Source organism: Manacus vitellinus, unplaced genomic scaffold, assembly GCF_001715985.3.
Source record: "Manacus vitellinus isolate BGI_N305 unplaced genomic scaffold, ASM171598v3 scaffold_62_pilon, whole genome shotgun sequence".
NCBI classification, from domain to species: domain Eukaryota; kingdom Metazoa; phylum Chordata; class Aves; order Passeriformes; family Pipridae; genus Manacus; species Manacus vitellinus.
In genome coordinates, this window is record NW_021940704.1 from 1,730,314 (window position 1) to 1,746,256 (window position 15,943).

Genomic DNA, 15,943 nt, shown 5'->3' on the forward strand with positions numbered 1-15,943 from the left:
CACTGTCACTGCAGCTCAAAGTGCTGTTAATCTGGCTATTGAAAGGTGTGAAAGCTGTGGGCAGCTGCAGGGTGGGCCAGAAGGAAAAAGTAAAACGGGATGCTTGAGGGAAAAGACTGGAATGTCAATTATTTCATCCTGTAAAATCTCTAATTAGGAGTCAAAAACTTAAAGACAGAGGCCGAGCAGCAGTGGGGAGTAGGTAAGGTGAAGATTGTTTTTGGTTTATATTCAACAAGCTTTTCATGCTAAGCAAATTTACTGCAAAATGAGCAAAGCAGTGGAAAAAAGTTGAAAACACAGGATCAATTCTTTAAAAATACACAGGTAGACATTTACAAGGCCTCTTGGTGCATATTTACACTGACTATTTTGTTTTCTTTCTTAGAGTTAAAGCTGCCATAAACCTTCAAAGACTTTAGGGCTGTTTCAACAGCTGAATTACAAAACAGCTCAGTCACATATTACAAAATAAATCCGATGGTTCAAATAAAGAGAAGAAAATAACGCACGTGATTCACTTCAATATAGAGTTATATAGGAAATATCCTTCTCTTGGCACACTTTCGACAGTTGTGAAATGGCAAACTTTTAGTATTGAATTTATACTTTGATATTTTGGATCCTGAAGAGAAGCAGACAACTGGTCCCCTGTTAGACCACAACACTGCTGGAAGGGAAACTGGTTGAAGCCATTTGCACCCCAAAACTCCTCCTCTACAAATGGAAGAGACCAAAATGACCAGACTGGCATCCTGGGTGACAACCTCTCGGGATGAGCCCTGCTCCATGGCCAAAGCAACAGGGCAGCATTTTCCCAGCTCTCTCCAGAGGCTCCAGGCTGCTCTCCAGTTATTTCAGCATCTCCACTGTTGAGCCTGAGCACAGCCCAAGCTGAACCAACCAAGTGTTCCAACACTTCAGAACTTGAGACAACATGGGTTCTGCTCAAGTCAGGAAGGCAGCTGGTCATCTTTTCCTTATATCTCCATGGTTTAGCACACCCCTAAAGCTGCAGTCAGACAGCACAATGCAAACCAGTTGGGTTTCAATGCTTCTGAAAGCCTATGAGATGATATTGGTGGAAGCCAGACTCTAGAATCAACTTAGAATAAGATCTTTTTGAAAAGAAATGTATTTTCTTCATAAATACAGTACAATTACATTTTACAATTTTTTTTTTACTTCCTAGACATAAAACCACTAGCTTTTACAAAAGAGTTCCTATACAAATACATGAAAAGAGATCCCCCTCTCCCCACAGCCCCCTGTCCGCCCGCCCCTGCCATGGAGCAAACCCACCAGCAGTGGTTCAGTGAATCCTGGGATAACCTGTGCCAGCCCTAGGGAGGGACACAAACACCCCCAGGGTTTTGCCCACCCTGACTGCACCGAGTTCTGGTCCCTGTGGGAAGAGCCCTCGGCCTGGCCCAGCTGTCAGGATTCACTGTGCAGGTGTCACACATCCTGCTCACCACTGCGGGCTCCCGGAGCAGGAGCTGCCCATGGAAATGGGCCTGGCCTAAATCTCTGCAAGTCCCCTCACTCAGGCAGTCTCAAAACAAAGCAAAGCTTCTTTACAGCAAAGCTGCTGCAAACAGCAGCAGCAGAGGCCACATGCACAGAATTTCGCCCCATAAGACATGCTGAGCTCAGTCCCCTGTGCAGACTCCTGAGAAGCAACTCACACAACCCCTTGAGTCCTCAGACACAAAATTGCTGCTCTAGACCCCGCCAGGAGCTGCCAGGCAGGAGCTGTGTAAGTTAATAACAACACTGGGCCAGGTGGGAACAAAAGTCTCTGGATCTCAGGCAGTTCCTGGAGCCGCCAAATCCCTAAGGAACTGCCCAAGGGAAGGACTTGAGAGTTTAGCCATTCTGTAAGCAGTGAAAGGAAAGAGGAAACATAACTAAACTTAATTTTCTTGTTTCGCTCTACAAAGAAGAATATGTGGCTTTCTTTATAAAAAGCTACAATTCTGCTTCTAATACCCGAGTTTAAGAAAAACTCTTAGTCTAAAATTTTGGTTTGCAAAGGTCATTGCAATCATTGTTAAAAATCACTTTCTACTAGAAATAAGCTCTACAGAAGGCAAAGGAACTAGGTGTGCAGTTTGTCTCCTTAAAGCAGTTTCTGTTTAAAACCACAATGAAGGTCTGTACAGAGACTGAAGGCTGTAGGACACATCTTCCTCAAAGCAAGCGGCTCGTTTACATTCACATCAGGACGGCTGGGAGGAAGCTCGAGGGACAGAATACATTCCTGATGGCTCCTAGTCTGTCAGCACAGGAAAATGACCTCCAACTTCCACATCAAAAAGTTTTCGGGGTTTTGCTTAAAAAGAAATAAAAACTACAAAATAGGGCAAAGAACCTGACCCAAACAACGTAAATCTGCACCATTTTCTTCCAATTTTACTTCCACAGGCTCTTGCCAAGGCTCCTGCAATCCTGATGGTTTGGGCCGTCAGCGACCACCTGGCTTCCATTTTTGGAGGAGACAGTTGCTGTCCATCATCTACATTTTATTCACAGAAAGCTATTATGTCAGATTTTTTATTTGTAAAAATAAATCACAGTGGCACTCTGAAAACAATGAGCTGCAACGAGGATAAACCAAATTACATTTACCTAAAGAGACAATATTGACTGGGGAAAATCAGTTTTCTGAGAGATTTTACCTGTAAAGGATCCAAATTTCCCCAGATGTTTTAGAATTAATGTGAATCAAGTGAGTTGGAACCTTTTATCTAGAGCCCTATGGTTGTAAAACTTCTTTCACACTGCTCAGAAGTATTTGTAAACATGGAATATAATTTTTCCTGACTTTAAAAGAACAGAAAAGCACTCAAACCTGCTCTGAGACAGATACTCAATGGTATTTTATCTCCCTTGTTCATTCTAAGCCACAAAATATAATATATTTCTGCTGCAATGGCAAAAAGATGGGACACCTTGAGCTAATGAGCAAATCTCCTGCATTTCCAACAGCTGTGGAGGAGGAAGAGAAATCACTTCAAGTCGTCCAGGGTGGACATAACTTCATATAATGGGATGGGATTAAGCCAAGAGAAATAAATGTAAGACATTCTCAGGGATGAGAAGGAAGAGGCTGTGGACAGTTTGCCTACAAAAAGGCAAACTCCACAAAGTTTGCCTACAAAGAGGAGAACTGATTCAGAGGGAAAGAAGGTCCATAACTGTCCAGAGAGATGTTGTCCCATGTGGCACAGACAGTCCAAGCCCTGAAGGGCAGCTCTGAAATGTCTGAAGTGGTGCTGGAAGGGGGTTTGTGCTGCCTGGTAGAGCAGTGACTGCTAAAGCCATACACACTCAGTGCATCTCTTACCTTACACACTTGGCCATCTCTGGCTTCTGTGGGACTGGGGACATGGCCTGAAGAACACTAACAAGGAGCAAATCTGCTAGAAATGATGGGAAGTGTTTTCCTTGCAGCTGACCTTTAGGCACCACCAAGTCCCTCGTGCAGCAGACAGAAGGCACCTCCTTTCCCCTCCCAACCCTCCACTGTGAAACTCATGTGGTATCTGTTGATCTGATAAGGCCATTTCAATTGAACATCACAGCAGTAATGTCAACTAAGGAAGAATCAAAGGCATTCACTAACTGTTTGATGATTAATTGCTGGATTTCCTTATTTCTGAGATGAAATGATCAGAAACAAAAATCTGGCTACTCTAATGCTGCATAGAAAGCTGAAACTAGCCAGGCTCCCCATGTGTGAGCACTGGCTAAGGAAATATTTTAACATTCAAGTACAAAAAGAATAGTTTTTAATAGAAATTAATATTGAAGTGTTTTAATAAAATGCAAAGACAGTAACAAAAAAATACTCATGTACTTCTATTGGTCTTAATATCTCCTTATAGTATCTGTAACCAAAGCACTGCTGTGCTAGTTCCCAAAAATCTGAAAGTGAATCTCATGACTTAAATGTGTAACTTTCTTCTGTGATGCCTCTGGGACTTTAAGCCACTCTCTCCAGTGAGATGAACTAAAAAAGTATTTTGGAAGGAAAGAACCTTCCATCTGAACCTCTACACAGAGTTTCTCCTTAAAGCTCTACCTCTGAGGCTTTGCTATAAGACAAAGAATCCAGTCTCTCCAAACAGGAGGGACATACAAAGTAGAGGGGCATTTGAAAAACAGAAAAATCTGCTCCAGAGAAACATCTCCACAGATGTAGTAGATTAAGTTGCTAATAATGAAAAGCAACAGGTCTTCCCACTTGCACTATGGTAAATTTGGAGTAGTTCCACCAAAGCCAATGGAATTACAATGACAGAAATCTGATCTAACAGATCAGGACCAGGCCTGTAAACTCTCCTCTTTTAATTTATGTAAAACATGAATGCAATATATTATTTACTATCCACTGCATAAATTACTGAAAAAGTACTTAAGTTTAAAAGTGTGGCAAATCTTGCAATGAAACTAAAAATGTGAAATGCAACATTAATCACCGGAGTAATTTTTTTTTAATAAAGAAATAATAAAGAAAGAAATTTGGGAAGTAAAAAAAAAAAGTTACTGCACTGAAAATGGAAATCTTTTCAGCCTGTGAATATGAAATACCTATTCTGAGTTCTTACACTGAGAGGAAACAGGAAGTGAAAGGGAAATCTCCCTTGATCACAGCCCAGATTTATAAAAGCTTCTCAGAACACCATTAAGTGATGCTCACAACAAAGTCCCTGGTTCTAATCATTATAAGGCCATTAAGCTCACCTTACTGCATTTAAGCTGGACATGTAACCAACACCTGTGAGAGCAGGTACTTCTGTTTAAGAGACTTTAAAAATACTGAAATGAGATCTCAGATGTAGCACACCTAAGTTCTAGGGGTTTTTTCCTCCAGATACAGTATTTAAAAAATAAAGGGGGAAACTTTCAAAGAAAAAGTGTTATGGGTTTTTTATAATTTAGAACAAATTATAAATTAACCTGTCCATACTTTTGAGACATAATATACAAGAGCAAACAGATGACCGTTCTTTTATTACTCAGGTACTACAATTTTTCCCAATAAAAATGTCTTTTAAAATTTCTTGCTACTGTTATCCAGCTCAGATCTTGGTACAGGCTTTCAGATGAGGTATTCTACCATCTCTCCATCTGGAAGGTCCTGCCCCATGGTCTGAACAGGGGCTTTTCTTTCAAGAGTGCTGGAGTGGAAGAGTGGCCCATCTACGTGATGAGGAAAAACAAGAGACAGACAAGACAATTATAACAAGAGAGTTGTAATTTCAATGAGGTTAGAAATATGACATTAACATTTTAAAAGTCATTTTCTATCATTGGCCAAAGACAGCTAATAACTTACTTCATTTTTAAAAATTCCATTCTCTACGTATGTAGCCAGACAAATAAAGACATTTTATGAAATTCCCTTTGGGTACCTCCCAGTGATACACAAATCCACATAAAACTGGGGTGACTGCATTTAAACCAATGCAGTCAGCACAGACTTTCACCACCAAACCTGTCCCCATCTCCCTCGATACCCATTAAATAGCATAGCATGGGCAGGGTGCACAGCAGCCCAGCCAAATGCACTCTTCCATAAAGAACAACACCATTGTAATGTGTCTGTAAGGAGAAGAGGCAAGGTTGTGTAATCTGCATTGATTTGGCAGAGTGGGCTGGAAAATGAGCAGCTCTTGCCAGCTCGGAGCTCTGTGGGAAGCAAATTCAGCTTCTGTGACAGTCACTGTCAACTGGATCTGCTTGTGCCAAGGCTGAGGCTGGGCCTGCAACCAGGGCAGTGAACTAGACAGTCCCATCGTGATAGTTCCCTTTCCTTCTTCTTCCTCCTCTTTTCTGAGTCCACTTGTCTTTGAAAACCCACTCAGTGCAATGGCCACTTTCAACAGCCCGTTTTCATATGCTGTTAAACCCCACATGCTGCTCACACTGACTTCAGAGTCAACACTGACTCAGAGACTGTCCTGGGATTTGCATCTCCCTGTTCCAATTCTCAGATCTCACTGAACCTCTCTAACCAGTGTGTCCATGCTTATGCTAGCACTCTTAAAGCTTTTTTTCCTTCAGAGCATTTGAGACCTCTCAGAACACTGCTGTGCTTGACCCCAAAACCCACCTGCCCTCACAAAAACTAGCCCCGGTTTGCCTGAACTGAAAAAGGGACATCAGGGCCTGCCCCACAGAGCAGCACTGACGGTGAGTGGGCAGCAGGGACCCCCCTGGGACAGCAGCTGAGCCCTGTTACCTGTTTTCTCTGCACTGTAGGTCAAGCTGGTGCTGGGGAGTCGTCCTGGGGCAGGAGCTGCAGGGGAAGGTGCAGCTTTGCTCTGTTCACTTCCCCGGTCTGTCTGGGTGCTGCAGTCTCTGCTGCCTGTTTTTGAGTGGGCTGACAGCAGTGGCGTGGAAGGAAGGACGGGAGAGGGGGTGGAGGGAATGGATTCGGAGCGATATTCTGTTCCCAGCAGAACACCTTCATGGAAAAAGGGAAGGAAATGTCACAATCACAGAAAACTAACTGGCATCATTCCTGTGCCCCTCGGCAGGACTTGCTCTAGGATCTCGAAAGTGCTCCATGCTTCAGGAGACAGCACTAATTTACCTTTCCATAGCACCTTTCACCACTGGGTGCTGAAGCACCTGAGGAATAGCAGTATCCTCATGTTGCTGTTTGCAGGTGGGCACTAAGAGTTACCTGGCTCTAAGCACTGGCCCATCTTTGGCAGGGTAAAACTGCACACTGAAATCACCTGCAACAGGGTCTCATTCACATTTCAGGGTCTTTTACTCTCAGAGGGGGGCCTTTGGGCCTAACTTCCTCCCTGGAAAAAAAAAATCATCTAGGATTTGCTTTGTTACAACTCCATTTCTCGAAACAATGCTGTTGAGCCATTCCAGATAGGAGTCATGTTAGTGCAGGCACAACACTAGGGGATAGAAGTCCTGATTAGTATCTCTGCTCCTATTCAAGGAGACTTTACACGTCCAGCCAGCCATAACACCCAACAAAAAGCAAGTGCTTGAGAACTCTGAAAACTGTATCCCAAACATCCCTAATGTCAGGTACCAAACTGGGAATAAAGATCACACATTTTAATGAGAGAGCCTGGACATCAGAAGTCACTGTTTCCCAAAAGTGATTAAAACAAGCAGCTATTCCAAATGTGTCCCATCTTGCTTGCAATCAGTTTTACTACATGCCAGGCCAGCTGGTCTGTCTGTCTGACACACCTTCCTCTGCTGCTCCTCCTCCCCTCTAAGCAGTGACCTGTGTATCTGAATTGCCACTGGTACTTGAAAATTACCCAGACTGCCTTTCCAGCTCTTGTCCTCCCTCTTCTCCTCCAGGATGGGAGTGCTGCTCAGCGTTGAGGAGTGGGACAGCAAGCCTGAGCCAGCGTTGGAGATGGACATGAGGGACTTGGCAGGTCTCATGGAGCTGAGCTGGTCTGTCTTGCCAGGCTCCTTCCGGGAGCGCTGCTGCAGGACTTTGATCATGGCATCCTTCTCAATGATCTGAGCATGGAGAGTCTTAATCCTTTTTGGGAAGTAAAATGAACAATTTATGAGTCTCCTGTCTCCCTGGACTGAAGCCTCAGTGTCCCCATGGCTGTGAGCAAGACCCTCTTAGCATTTTGGGAGGTGGAGAGAGGATGACAGCAAGATTGTTGTCCTGGACACTGGCTGCTCACTGGCCCACAGAGCAAATTATGCACAAGAGAATGCACTGAGACACCCACCCGCCTTTGGCTCCTGGAAGCTGCTCTAAACAGCCATGGAAGTGGCTTTGAGACAAAGCTGAGAGTTATGGCCAGGACATGAGACCAATAGAAAGAAGAGGATTATTGACACACTCTGGGGAGTCTGCACTGGACCTAACCCCAGGGAAAGCAGTTCTGTTAAGAGGTGGTGGAGCCTGGGGTCTGATGAAGACGCCCTGAAGAGTGAAGAGGAACAAGCTAGATGCAAAAAAATCTAAGACAAGACTTTTTTGCATTAGCCCTCAGTATCAAGACAGATTTTGGATTGCTATGTAGATACTTCCTTGGCTAGATGAGTGTGTGTCATCCTACATCGTTGCTGTTGGTGAAGATACAAGAATTGCTGGTTCTGAGGTGTCTACCCAGACAATTAATGTAAAATCCCTGTCTCAAGGAAGCCAGATAGGGCCAAACTGCACTTTACCTTCCCTCCATGTCAAGACATCTCCTGTTGGCAAGCAGAATCTCCTCCTCCTCCTTCTGGATGCGAGCTTCCAGTGAGGTGTCATAGCTGGGGTTGGGCGAGTGGCTGATCACCGTCGTGTCCCTGAGAACAAGCAGTACAGCAGATCAAGGACCTGATATGTTTGCTGCTTTCCTCCTAGCAGCACAAAATCATTGCTCAAAAGTAACAAACAAGAACATCCACTTTTTATGAGTTTAAGCTGGCTCAGTGTCTTCCAAAAATCCAACTCCCAACTTCATTAGTGTCCTAATGAAGATTAGATTATAAAAACATGCAAGTTATTACAACAATATCCTGTCCATCTCAGGCCAGTCTATAATCTAATGTAGATTAACTGCACTACTGTAAAGGGATCAATGAGGCAAATCATGGGGAAAGGGAAGGATATAGAACACCAGGTGTTTTTCTTCAACTGAAATAGCACAAACTTCACTGCAGATATAAAGCTTTTTCCCTTCCCCTTCCAACAGTATCATACAGGGAATGTGAGTATCAAAGGGAACAAGGCATGGAAGTTTCTTAAGCAGTCCTAAGCAGCTTGGTCCAAAACACTTGAAATGGGCTGAAAACAGTTTCAGGCTCATTCTGTACAGTGCCTGATGTTAACACTGTCATAGTTGTTCAGTCCACTAACCAAAACATAATGAGTATTTCATTCTACTTGTGAATGTGAAGGGCATGAGAAGGTCATTTACCAAATAAACCCAATGTGACCCAGATTCCTGCCTGTGCTCTAAAGCATCCTTCCTGCAACCTCAGGATGCTAGTTCCCACTAGGGAAGAGAAGGGAAAGAAATCTGTACACAGCGTAGATGAGGTTGCCCCCGAAACTAGTGGAAGCCCTCCCAGCAGCTAGATGGAAAAGCAGAGGCTGGCTCTTTCCTGACTGGACAGCATCTTTGTTCATTTAACAAAAGCTGACCAGCAACACATGCCCTCTCATTCCCCGATAAACAATAGACCAGGCCCCTACTTATCAGCCCATGCTGAAAATATAACATGGCCTCTAAGGGCAAGCAGCAGCAAAAGCCTTTAGGGAATCTCTAGGGAGGCAGAAAACAGTGCACAAGAAGCATCAATATGCTGAAATAACAGCTTGCTTCTGGAGCAAGATAAGATAAGTCTTTAAACGCTAACACAGCAGCTCTGCAACTTTACCCCTGTAATTCCAGTATGATCTTACAAGCTGGAAAGCCAGCAGTGATAACAGCCCTATCTGGATTTGGCTCATGAAACAATCCACAGTAAAATCTGCCATCAAGGACCATAAACTAGAGAGCAATGAAATTCCATGTACACAATACCCAACGCTAAGGAGCTGCACTCCAACACAGCTCCCGTTCACCAACCAGCTGAGGCACTCAGGCCTATTTACAGCCATAGTAAGTGTTTCTGTGCAGTTGTCTTGGAATGTGAGCTTGTTACCAAATTTCAGACACCCTTCCCACCCCCACAAGCAGTGCTCTCCATACACAGCAGAATGTTTTGAGCAGAATTTCCAAGTAGATGTTTCTGGTTAGTAACCATGTTGAGGACAATACCACAAAGTAATTTGCAAAAACATTCTGGAGAACAAGGAAGCCATTCAGGGTGAATGATGTGAATCACCAAGCTCACCCCATCTCACATGACTTCAGAAAGGATTGATTCCTGCTTTAAAAATAAAAAAACAAACCCTTTCTCATACACCTATTTTTGAATCAACAGCTTCTAGGAATGGCTCAGAACAATTCTAGTCTGGAAAATGGCTCCTGCACGTGGAGGAATCTTCCTCTGGAAAAATGTTTCTAATTGCTGGCAATTCCACAGCTCCCAGAAAAAGCAGCCAAGCTCCACTTACATGAAGAAGTCTGAGGAGCCGTTCAGAACACAAGGCAAGCGATCATGGGAGGGTGGTATGACAACATTCCTTGGTGGGAAATATGACATTCAACTGGAAAAAGTAAACAATCCCAGTACTATGAAAAGTCTCATTTACCTCTGAGCAGCCACAGTTGCAGCTGCATCCAAAGCAAACTGTCTCATCACACTTTCCTCCAGGTATTTCTGTTCCCACTTGGTCATGTCAGCTTCCAGAGCAAGAATCCTTTCTTCCTTCTCCCGCAGGAGTTCCATGAGCGCCGTGGCGTTGTACTCGGAGACGTTGGCAGCCTGAGATGTGCCCTGACGCTGAGTCCCGAGAGAAAAAAAAACAAAACCACAAAGAGAAGTCTCAGGATGCATCTGTAAGAATCAGGGTTGGTTGGTCTGCTTTTTGTTTGAAGGACAGAGGCTGCTCCAGAGCAGCACTGCTTTGACAAAAGAACCCCCCAAGTGAAATGCAGTTGTCTATGCAATCTTGGGCAGACTAATAAGCAAATGCCTGAGATAGAAAATACTCCTAAGGCCTTTTTCCATGTGCAAAGCCCAAAATGTGCATCCCAGAGCTAGATCATGCTATTCAGGTGTGATGTGTACAGCCCACCCATGATGCCTAAAGTAACATCGACCTACTTCCAACAGTGTTTACCAAAACACTAACTAGTTTACAAGAGCTATCACCCCTTTTAAAAAATACATCCAAAATATTTTTAAAGGATTTGGTCACTAAGTTAATATTATCAGTGTATACCTGGGGATTAAGTAGCTGGGGATTAAAATAATTCATTTCTAAAGCAATATTTGGAAGACAGGTAATGTTCCCTTTCAAAACAAGAGTGGAGATTTGCCGAGCTAATAGTTCAATGGATAATCTGGGATTAGCAGGATATTTGACTTTAAAAAAATTTTAAAAAATTTAAAAGAAAAGAAGTTGGGTGGACAAGCTTTTTTATGCTCAGCTCAGAATTTTTAACCATGACAAGAAAGCAGTTTATTTTGTTTACTCAGGCTCAATGTAAAAAGTTGTTTAGAGTTCTTAATCTTCCAAAGGTAACACAGAAAAGTTTATCAAATTACTGTAACTCCTACTAAAACCAATACAAAAAACCCCAAGTAAGATTCAAATATCCATTCGTATGCAGAGGTGGAAGTTGGGGGATAAAAATAACCTGAAAATAGATGTGATTTAGAACACAGGCCTGCATCCTATTTCTAGTAAAATTTACACACCTGACAGTTCACCTGTGTTTGACCCAGGTTGAAGTAAAACTTCACATCCAATTCATAACACCCCTGCACAATCTACTACTCATTCATTCTTTTCACTGAAAAAGACTCACATTACACTCACAAGAATATAGCCTACATTTCCATCAACTGCATATATAGAATTGGTTTTGCTGCTTTAGTCTTGTGTGGGATTTTTTAAATGCAAAAGTTTTTTGAAGGGCCTCTCTTCAGACCAGTTGTTAAGGAATTTTATATAAAATTCCAAACTGTGAACAAGATACTAAAAATAATTTCAAAGCAAATATAACCAGGATACTTAATGATAAAACAGCATCTAAGCTGTACAGCTGTGTCTGCACCCCAGCACAGGATGGATCCCCTATTGCTGCTTACCTAAATTTTCTGATAAAAATAGTACAAAATCAGGTAAAAACGATACAACAGCCAGCAAATCCACGACTCTAGCTAGCAAAAGAAACATCCCTTAATAATACAAGATGACAAAAACGCCACTGCCCTTCTTTTCTGTGTGGTGCAGGGTGTGGTGTGCAATCCCACAAGAGCCCCAGTCCAGCCCAGGGGAACAGGGGTACCTGCTGCATCCGCAGAGACTCCAGTTCTCTCTCCAGCCGTGTCCTCAGCCTGTGTTCCAGCTGTTCCCGCTTCTCACACGCTGCCTGCAGCTGAACCAAGGCCTGCTGCATCTTCTCCACCTTCTCCACATAGACCTGCTTCTTTTTGAGCTGAAATAAAGGAAGAAAATGCAACATAAATTAAATAATGAGAATGAGTGAGTGAACTTCTGGCTTTGCACAGCAGCCAGGAGGATGTCCAGATGACCTGCAGCACCTGAAGTGAGCCTACAAGAAAGATGGAAAAAGACTATTTACAAGGGCCTGGAGTGACAGGACAAAAGGGGATAACTTCATATTGACAGAGGGCAGGGTTAGCTGGGATATTAGGAAGTGTTCCCTGGGAGGGTGGGGAGGCCCTGGCACAGGTTGCCCAGAGAAGCTGTGCCTGCCCCATCCCTGGAAGTGTCCAAGACCAGTTTGGGGGGGGCTTGGAGCAACCTGGGCTAGTGGGAGGTGTCCCTGCCCATGGCAGGGGTGGGACTGGATGGGATGGTTTTTAAGGTCCCTTCCAATCCAAACCATTCCCTGACTCTATGATTCTATGACTGCTGTCAGTGAGCCTCAGACTCCTGCTCTAGACTCAGCCCTCAGGATTTTACAGGCCTGTCCCATCTCTGCTTTCCTGATGGGTATATTTGTCCTCTTTGACCTCGGCGACCCCATAGTAACGATGGGGAGACTGAGGAAAACACCTGTTGCAAACTTCTGAGAGCAGCAACAGACTAGAAAGGGCACCTGGGTTCATAATATTGTTTGAGTGAATTGACATGTTTCCAAGGTAACTGCAGCAAAGACAGTGTTTAGAGCTGGTCCACAATCTGGGAACACTTTCAGTGCGACACTGAAAATTGCTGGCAGTGTTTTTACAAGGTTAAGCAGAAACTGATTCAAAACTTGTAGGATTCTATTCCAGTCCCACAATAATAAAATAATAGGATGAAAGCACACACCAGCCATGTCCCGTGCTCTCCCCATGCTGCAACCAGGTTTATTCCAGCAGCCTGGAATAATCTTGGCCCAGAGTGACCTGAGAGGTCCTGCTCTGTTCTTGCCCCTGCCCTTCCATCCTCCTCCATCGTTCATCCTGCAAACTAAGCTGTCTCACAACAAGCAACAAAAACTACCATGCTGAGCCCCCCCAATAACTGTATTAGCAAGGTTAATACAGAGTTCAGGCAGAAAAAAACCTAACTAATATATGAATAAACCAAAAAAAGAATAAAAATACACCCAGGGCCCAGCTCTATTTTAATATAGGGAATACTGGACACCTATGGACATTACTTTCTATTAAGGAAAAGACTAACAATTGCAATTAGCTGGCCTTCTGCAGCAAATTTGGGATACTGCTTTTGTAGCTGTGATTGTCATAAACCCTGAAATACAAAAACAGCAGGAAGCAGGCAACTTTTCCCAACAGTTGGAGCTGAAGTCCAGAGAATGCAAAACACAGACTCCCTTATGTGAGTTCAAAGAGCTGCTCTACAGCTTCATGGAAGAAAAGTCCACTGAGGGATATTAAAGACAAAAGACACCACTTTGGGCTCAGGAAGTCCTTCTTGGAAGTGGAAAATACTCTGGGAAAGTATCACTGCTTGCTGGCCCCATTCTGATAACGCTCCCTAGGAATCTGCTCTAAGTTTCAGCAGACATAGGATACTTTGATCTGAACAACATGAGCCATTCTTACATTGCACCTTTGTTCCAAAAAGGTCTTATCATGTGTTTCTTCAAAACTTTTCCCTTTTCTCACTCCTCGTTCCTCGAGGCAATGCAGAGATTGCAATGTGAATAGCGGAGAGAGAAAAATCCCCAAACACTATTAATCCCAGACATGGTATCCTTTTCTTCTCTTCATAAAGTCAGCAGGCATCTAATCTCACAGCATGAATGTTGCTGCCTTAGAGGATTTTCCCCCAACAAGTATTTTACAATAAAAGTTACAATAAACAGTGAGCAATCCAGCCAAAGGACTTCCCACCAGTGCATGTACAGTAGAAAGGTATTTTTATTCGATTGCTCAAGATTTCAAGCTTGTTTGGAATGGGAGGGACAAGCAACACTACACTTAGATTAACAGCAGCTCAAAGTGGCCAAAAGAGAGAAACTATGGGGTTAGCAGCAGAACCTAGAAAGGGAGAGCACCCAGTATCTTGAATTTTGACCTGGACAAGAGTAAGGAACAACCTGATAAACCCACTAGCAGTGAAATAGTATGCATCAAGCTGAATAATAATATCTTGCAAATCAGCTCTCCTCCCCCTCTCTTCTGGACAGGGGGATAAAAGAGTTGAGGATGCAGTGATGCACATTTGGTCTCTTATTACCTACTACAAAGCATTTAAATTTCTGAAAAGTTTTTTAACACACAGGTAAAATCCTCCCTGCAAAAGCAGCCACTGACAACATTTTACTGGTTTCAAAATGAACAAACCTGAGTATGGGTATGCGTGGATAAACGTTCTGGCCTGCATTCAAAGAACACCAAGAGACCAGCCAGAAAACAGAACCAGGACACAGAAATTCCACTGAAACAGTCACTTTGAAAATGCTCCCATCAGCCAAACCTGCAGGTGGAAAGTTGCAACACAAGCTGTTGCCCAACTTCCTGCACTGCCTGCACATGCCTGACTTGGGCACCAGACCCAACGTACAAGCACAGCTTGTTCAGTGGCTTTGCAGAAAGACATTTTCTCCCCCTTCATAAGGTACACCTCATCTTCCAGCATCAGGAAGAATTAGGAATGTTAGAATATCTGGGACTCGTGTGTGTATTTTTTTAACAACGTAAAACTGAGAATTAATTCAGGAATTCCTTAAGTAATTTTCAGTTTTTTGGAACCCAGATGTTCCATAAGCTTTAAAGGCACGGATGTGCTCCACACAACTCAGCTTTCCCAATGTCTTTTGTCAGAATTATCCTTTATCTATAAGATTGTTTCATTTCACACACTTCCTGCACTGTCAACTCACTGCATATTCTGGTACTTTCATTTCCAGCTCTGCCACTCTGCGAGTGTTCATGAGAACAATTTACCCTTCTGTGGACCAGGACTCTCCAGGAGTGGCAGAACTGAAATCTAATTTATATATTTTTTATTTCTTAAACTTTATGACTTCATCTGTCCTCTCAAAGTAAAGAGGATCGGGAATGATTTTCCCAAGCACAGAGGGATTTCATTACCATAAATTGAGAGTATGATCTTGTTTTCCTAAGACAGGAATTGGAAACAATTTCCTGAGTATTGCCAGGGTGCTGAAGACATAAGTAAGTTGGGAGGAAGGAAAAAAAGGCAGCATGCTGAGGCTTGTTCTTGGTCATTTGCCATGGATTCCCCACCCTCTCTCTTCCATCATAGAACCTTGGCTCAGTGCCAAGGGTCACAACAGCATCTACCACAGCAGAGATGGCATCAAAGGATGCTGGAATTCTCTCCTCTGCATCAGGCCTTGCAGTGAACACATGCTCTAGGTAAGAGTTCATTCCCGAAGCTTTACAAGGATGCAGTCACACCCTTCAGTATGTAATTTTAAATAAATTTGACAAGATAGTAACTTTTCTTTTGATGGTACAACATTTAACTAAGAAGCAAACTCATGGTCACATAATGTATCATAACTGCTTTGCCTCAAAGGGTGCTCTGAAAATGCAGAGCATTTTGCTCATGAGGATATCTTTATTATAACAGCTATTTAAGATGTAAGATCTCAAATAACCTCAGTGCATGTCTGGAAGCACAGCAGAGCACTTCAGCATGACTGTATCCCTTCCCAGCATTTCCTGCAGCACAGAGCACAACTTTATTAATATCATTATCTTCTCCAGGTCAATCCCTGACTGCTTTGGAAAATGTCCTAACCAAGAATCAGAGATCAGGCTATAATTTTATCAATAATATTTTCTAACTAAACTAGTGCAAACAAGAGCATTCACTCTCCAGTTCCCATTTACTACAAAGCTTATGTAAATTCTGCAACAGGACCAAGGA

At 43.2% G+C, this 15,943-nt stretch overlaps 1 protein-coding gene across 2 annotated transcripts in view; it reads right to left on the minus strand.

The window, feature by feature from the left end:
- Positions 1-1,117: 1,117 nt before the first annotated feature.
- AMOT (angiomotin) overlaps positions 1,118-15,943 on the minus strand; it is a 62,525-nt gene continuing 47,699 nt past the window's right edge. For both annotated transcript variants that reach the window (XM_018083312.1, XM_018083313.2), the window contains exons 8-13: positions 11,913-12,062; positions 10,208-10,398; positions 8,188-8,310; positions 7,308-7,540; positions 6,251-6,475; positions 1,118-5,208 (exon numbers count right to left, since the gene is read on the minus strand). In XM_018083312.1, the coding sequence (XP_017938801.1) occupies positions 5,108-5,208; positions 6,251-6,475; positions 7,308-7,540; positions 8,188-8,310; positions 10,208-10,398; positions 11,913-12,062 (1,023 nt within the window). In that variant the 3' untranslated portion in view covers positions 1,118-5,107. The remainder of the gene's footprint in view (positions 5,209-6,250; positions 6,476-7,307; positions 7,541-8,187; positions 8,311-10,207; positions 10,399-11,912; positions 12,063-15,943) is intronic.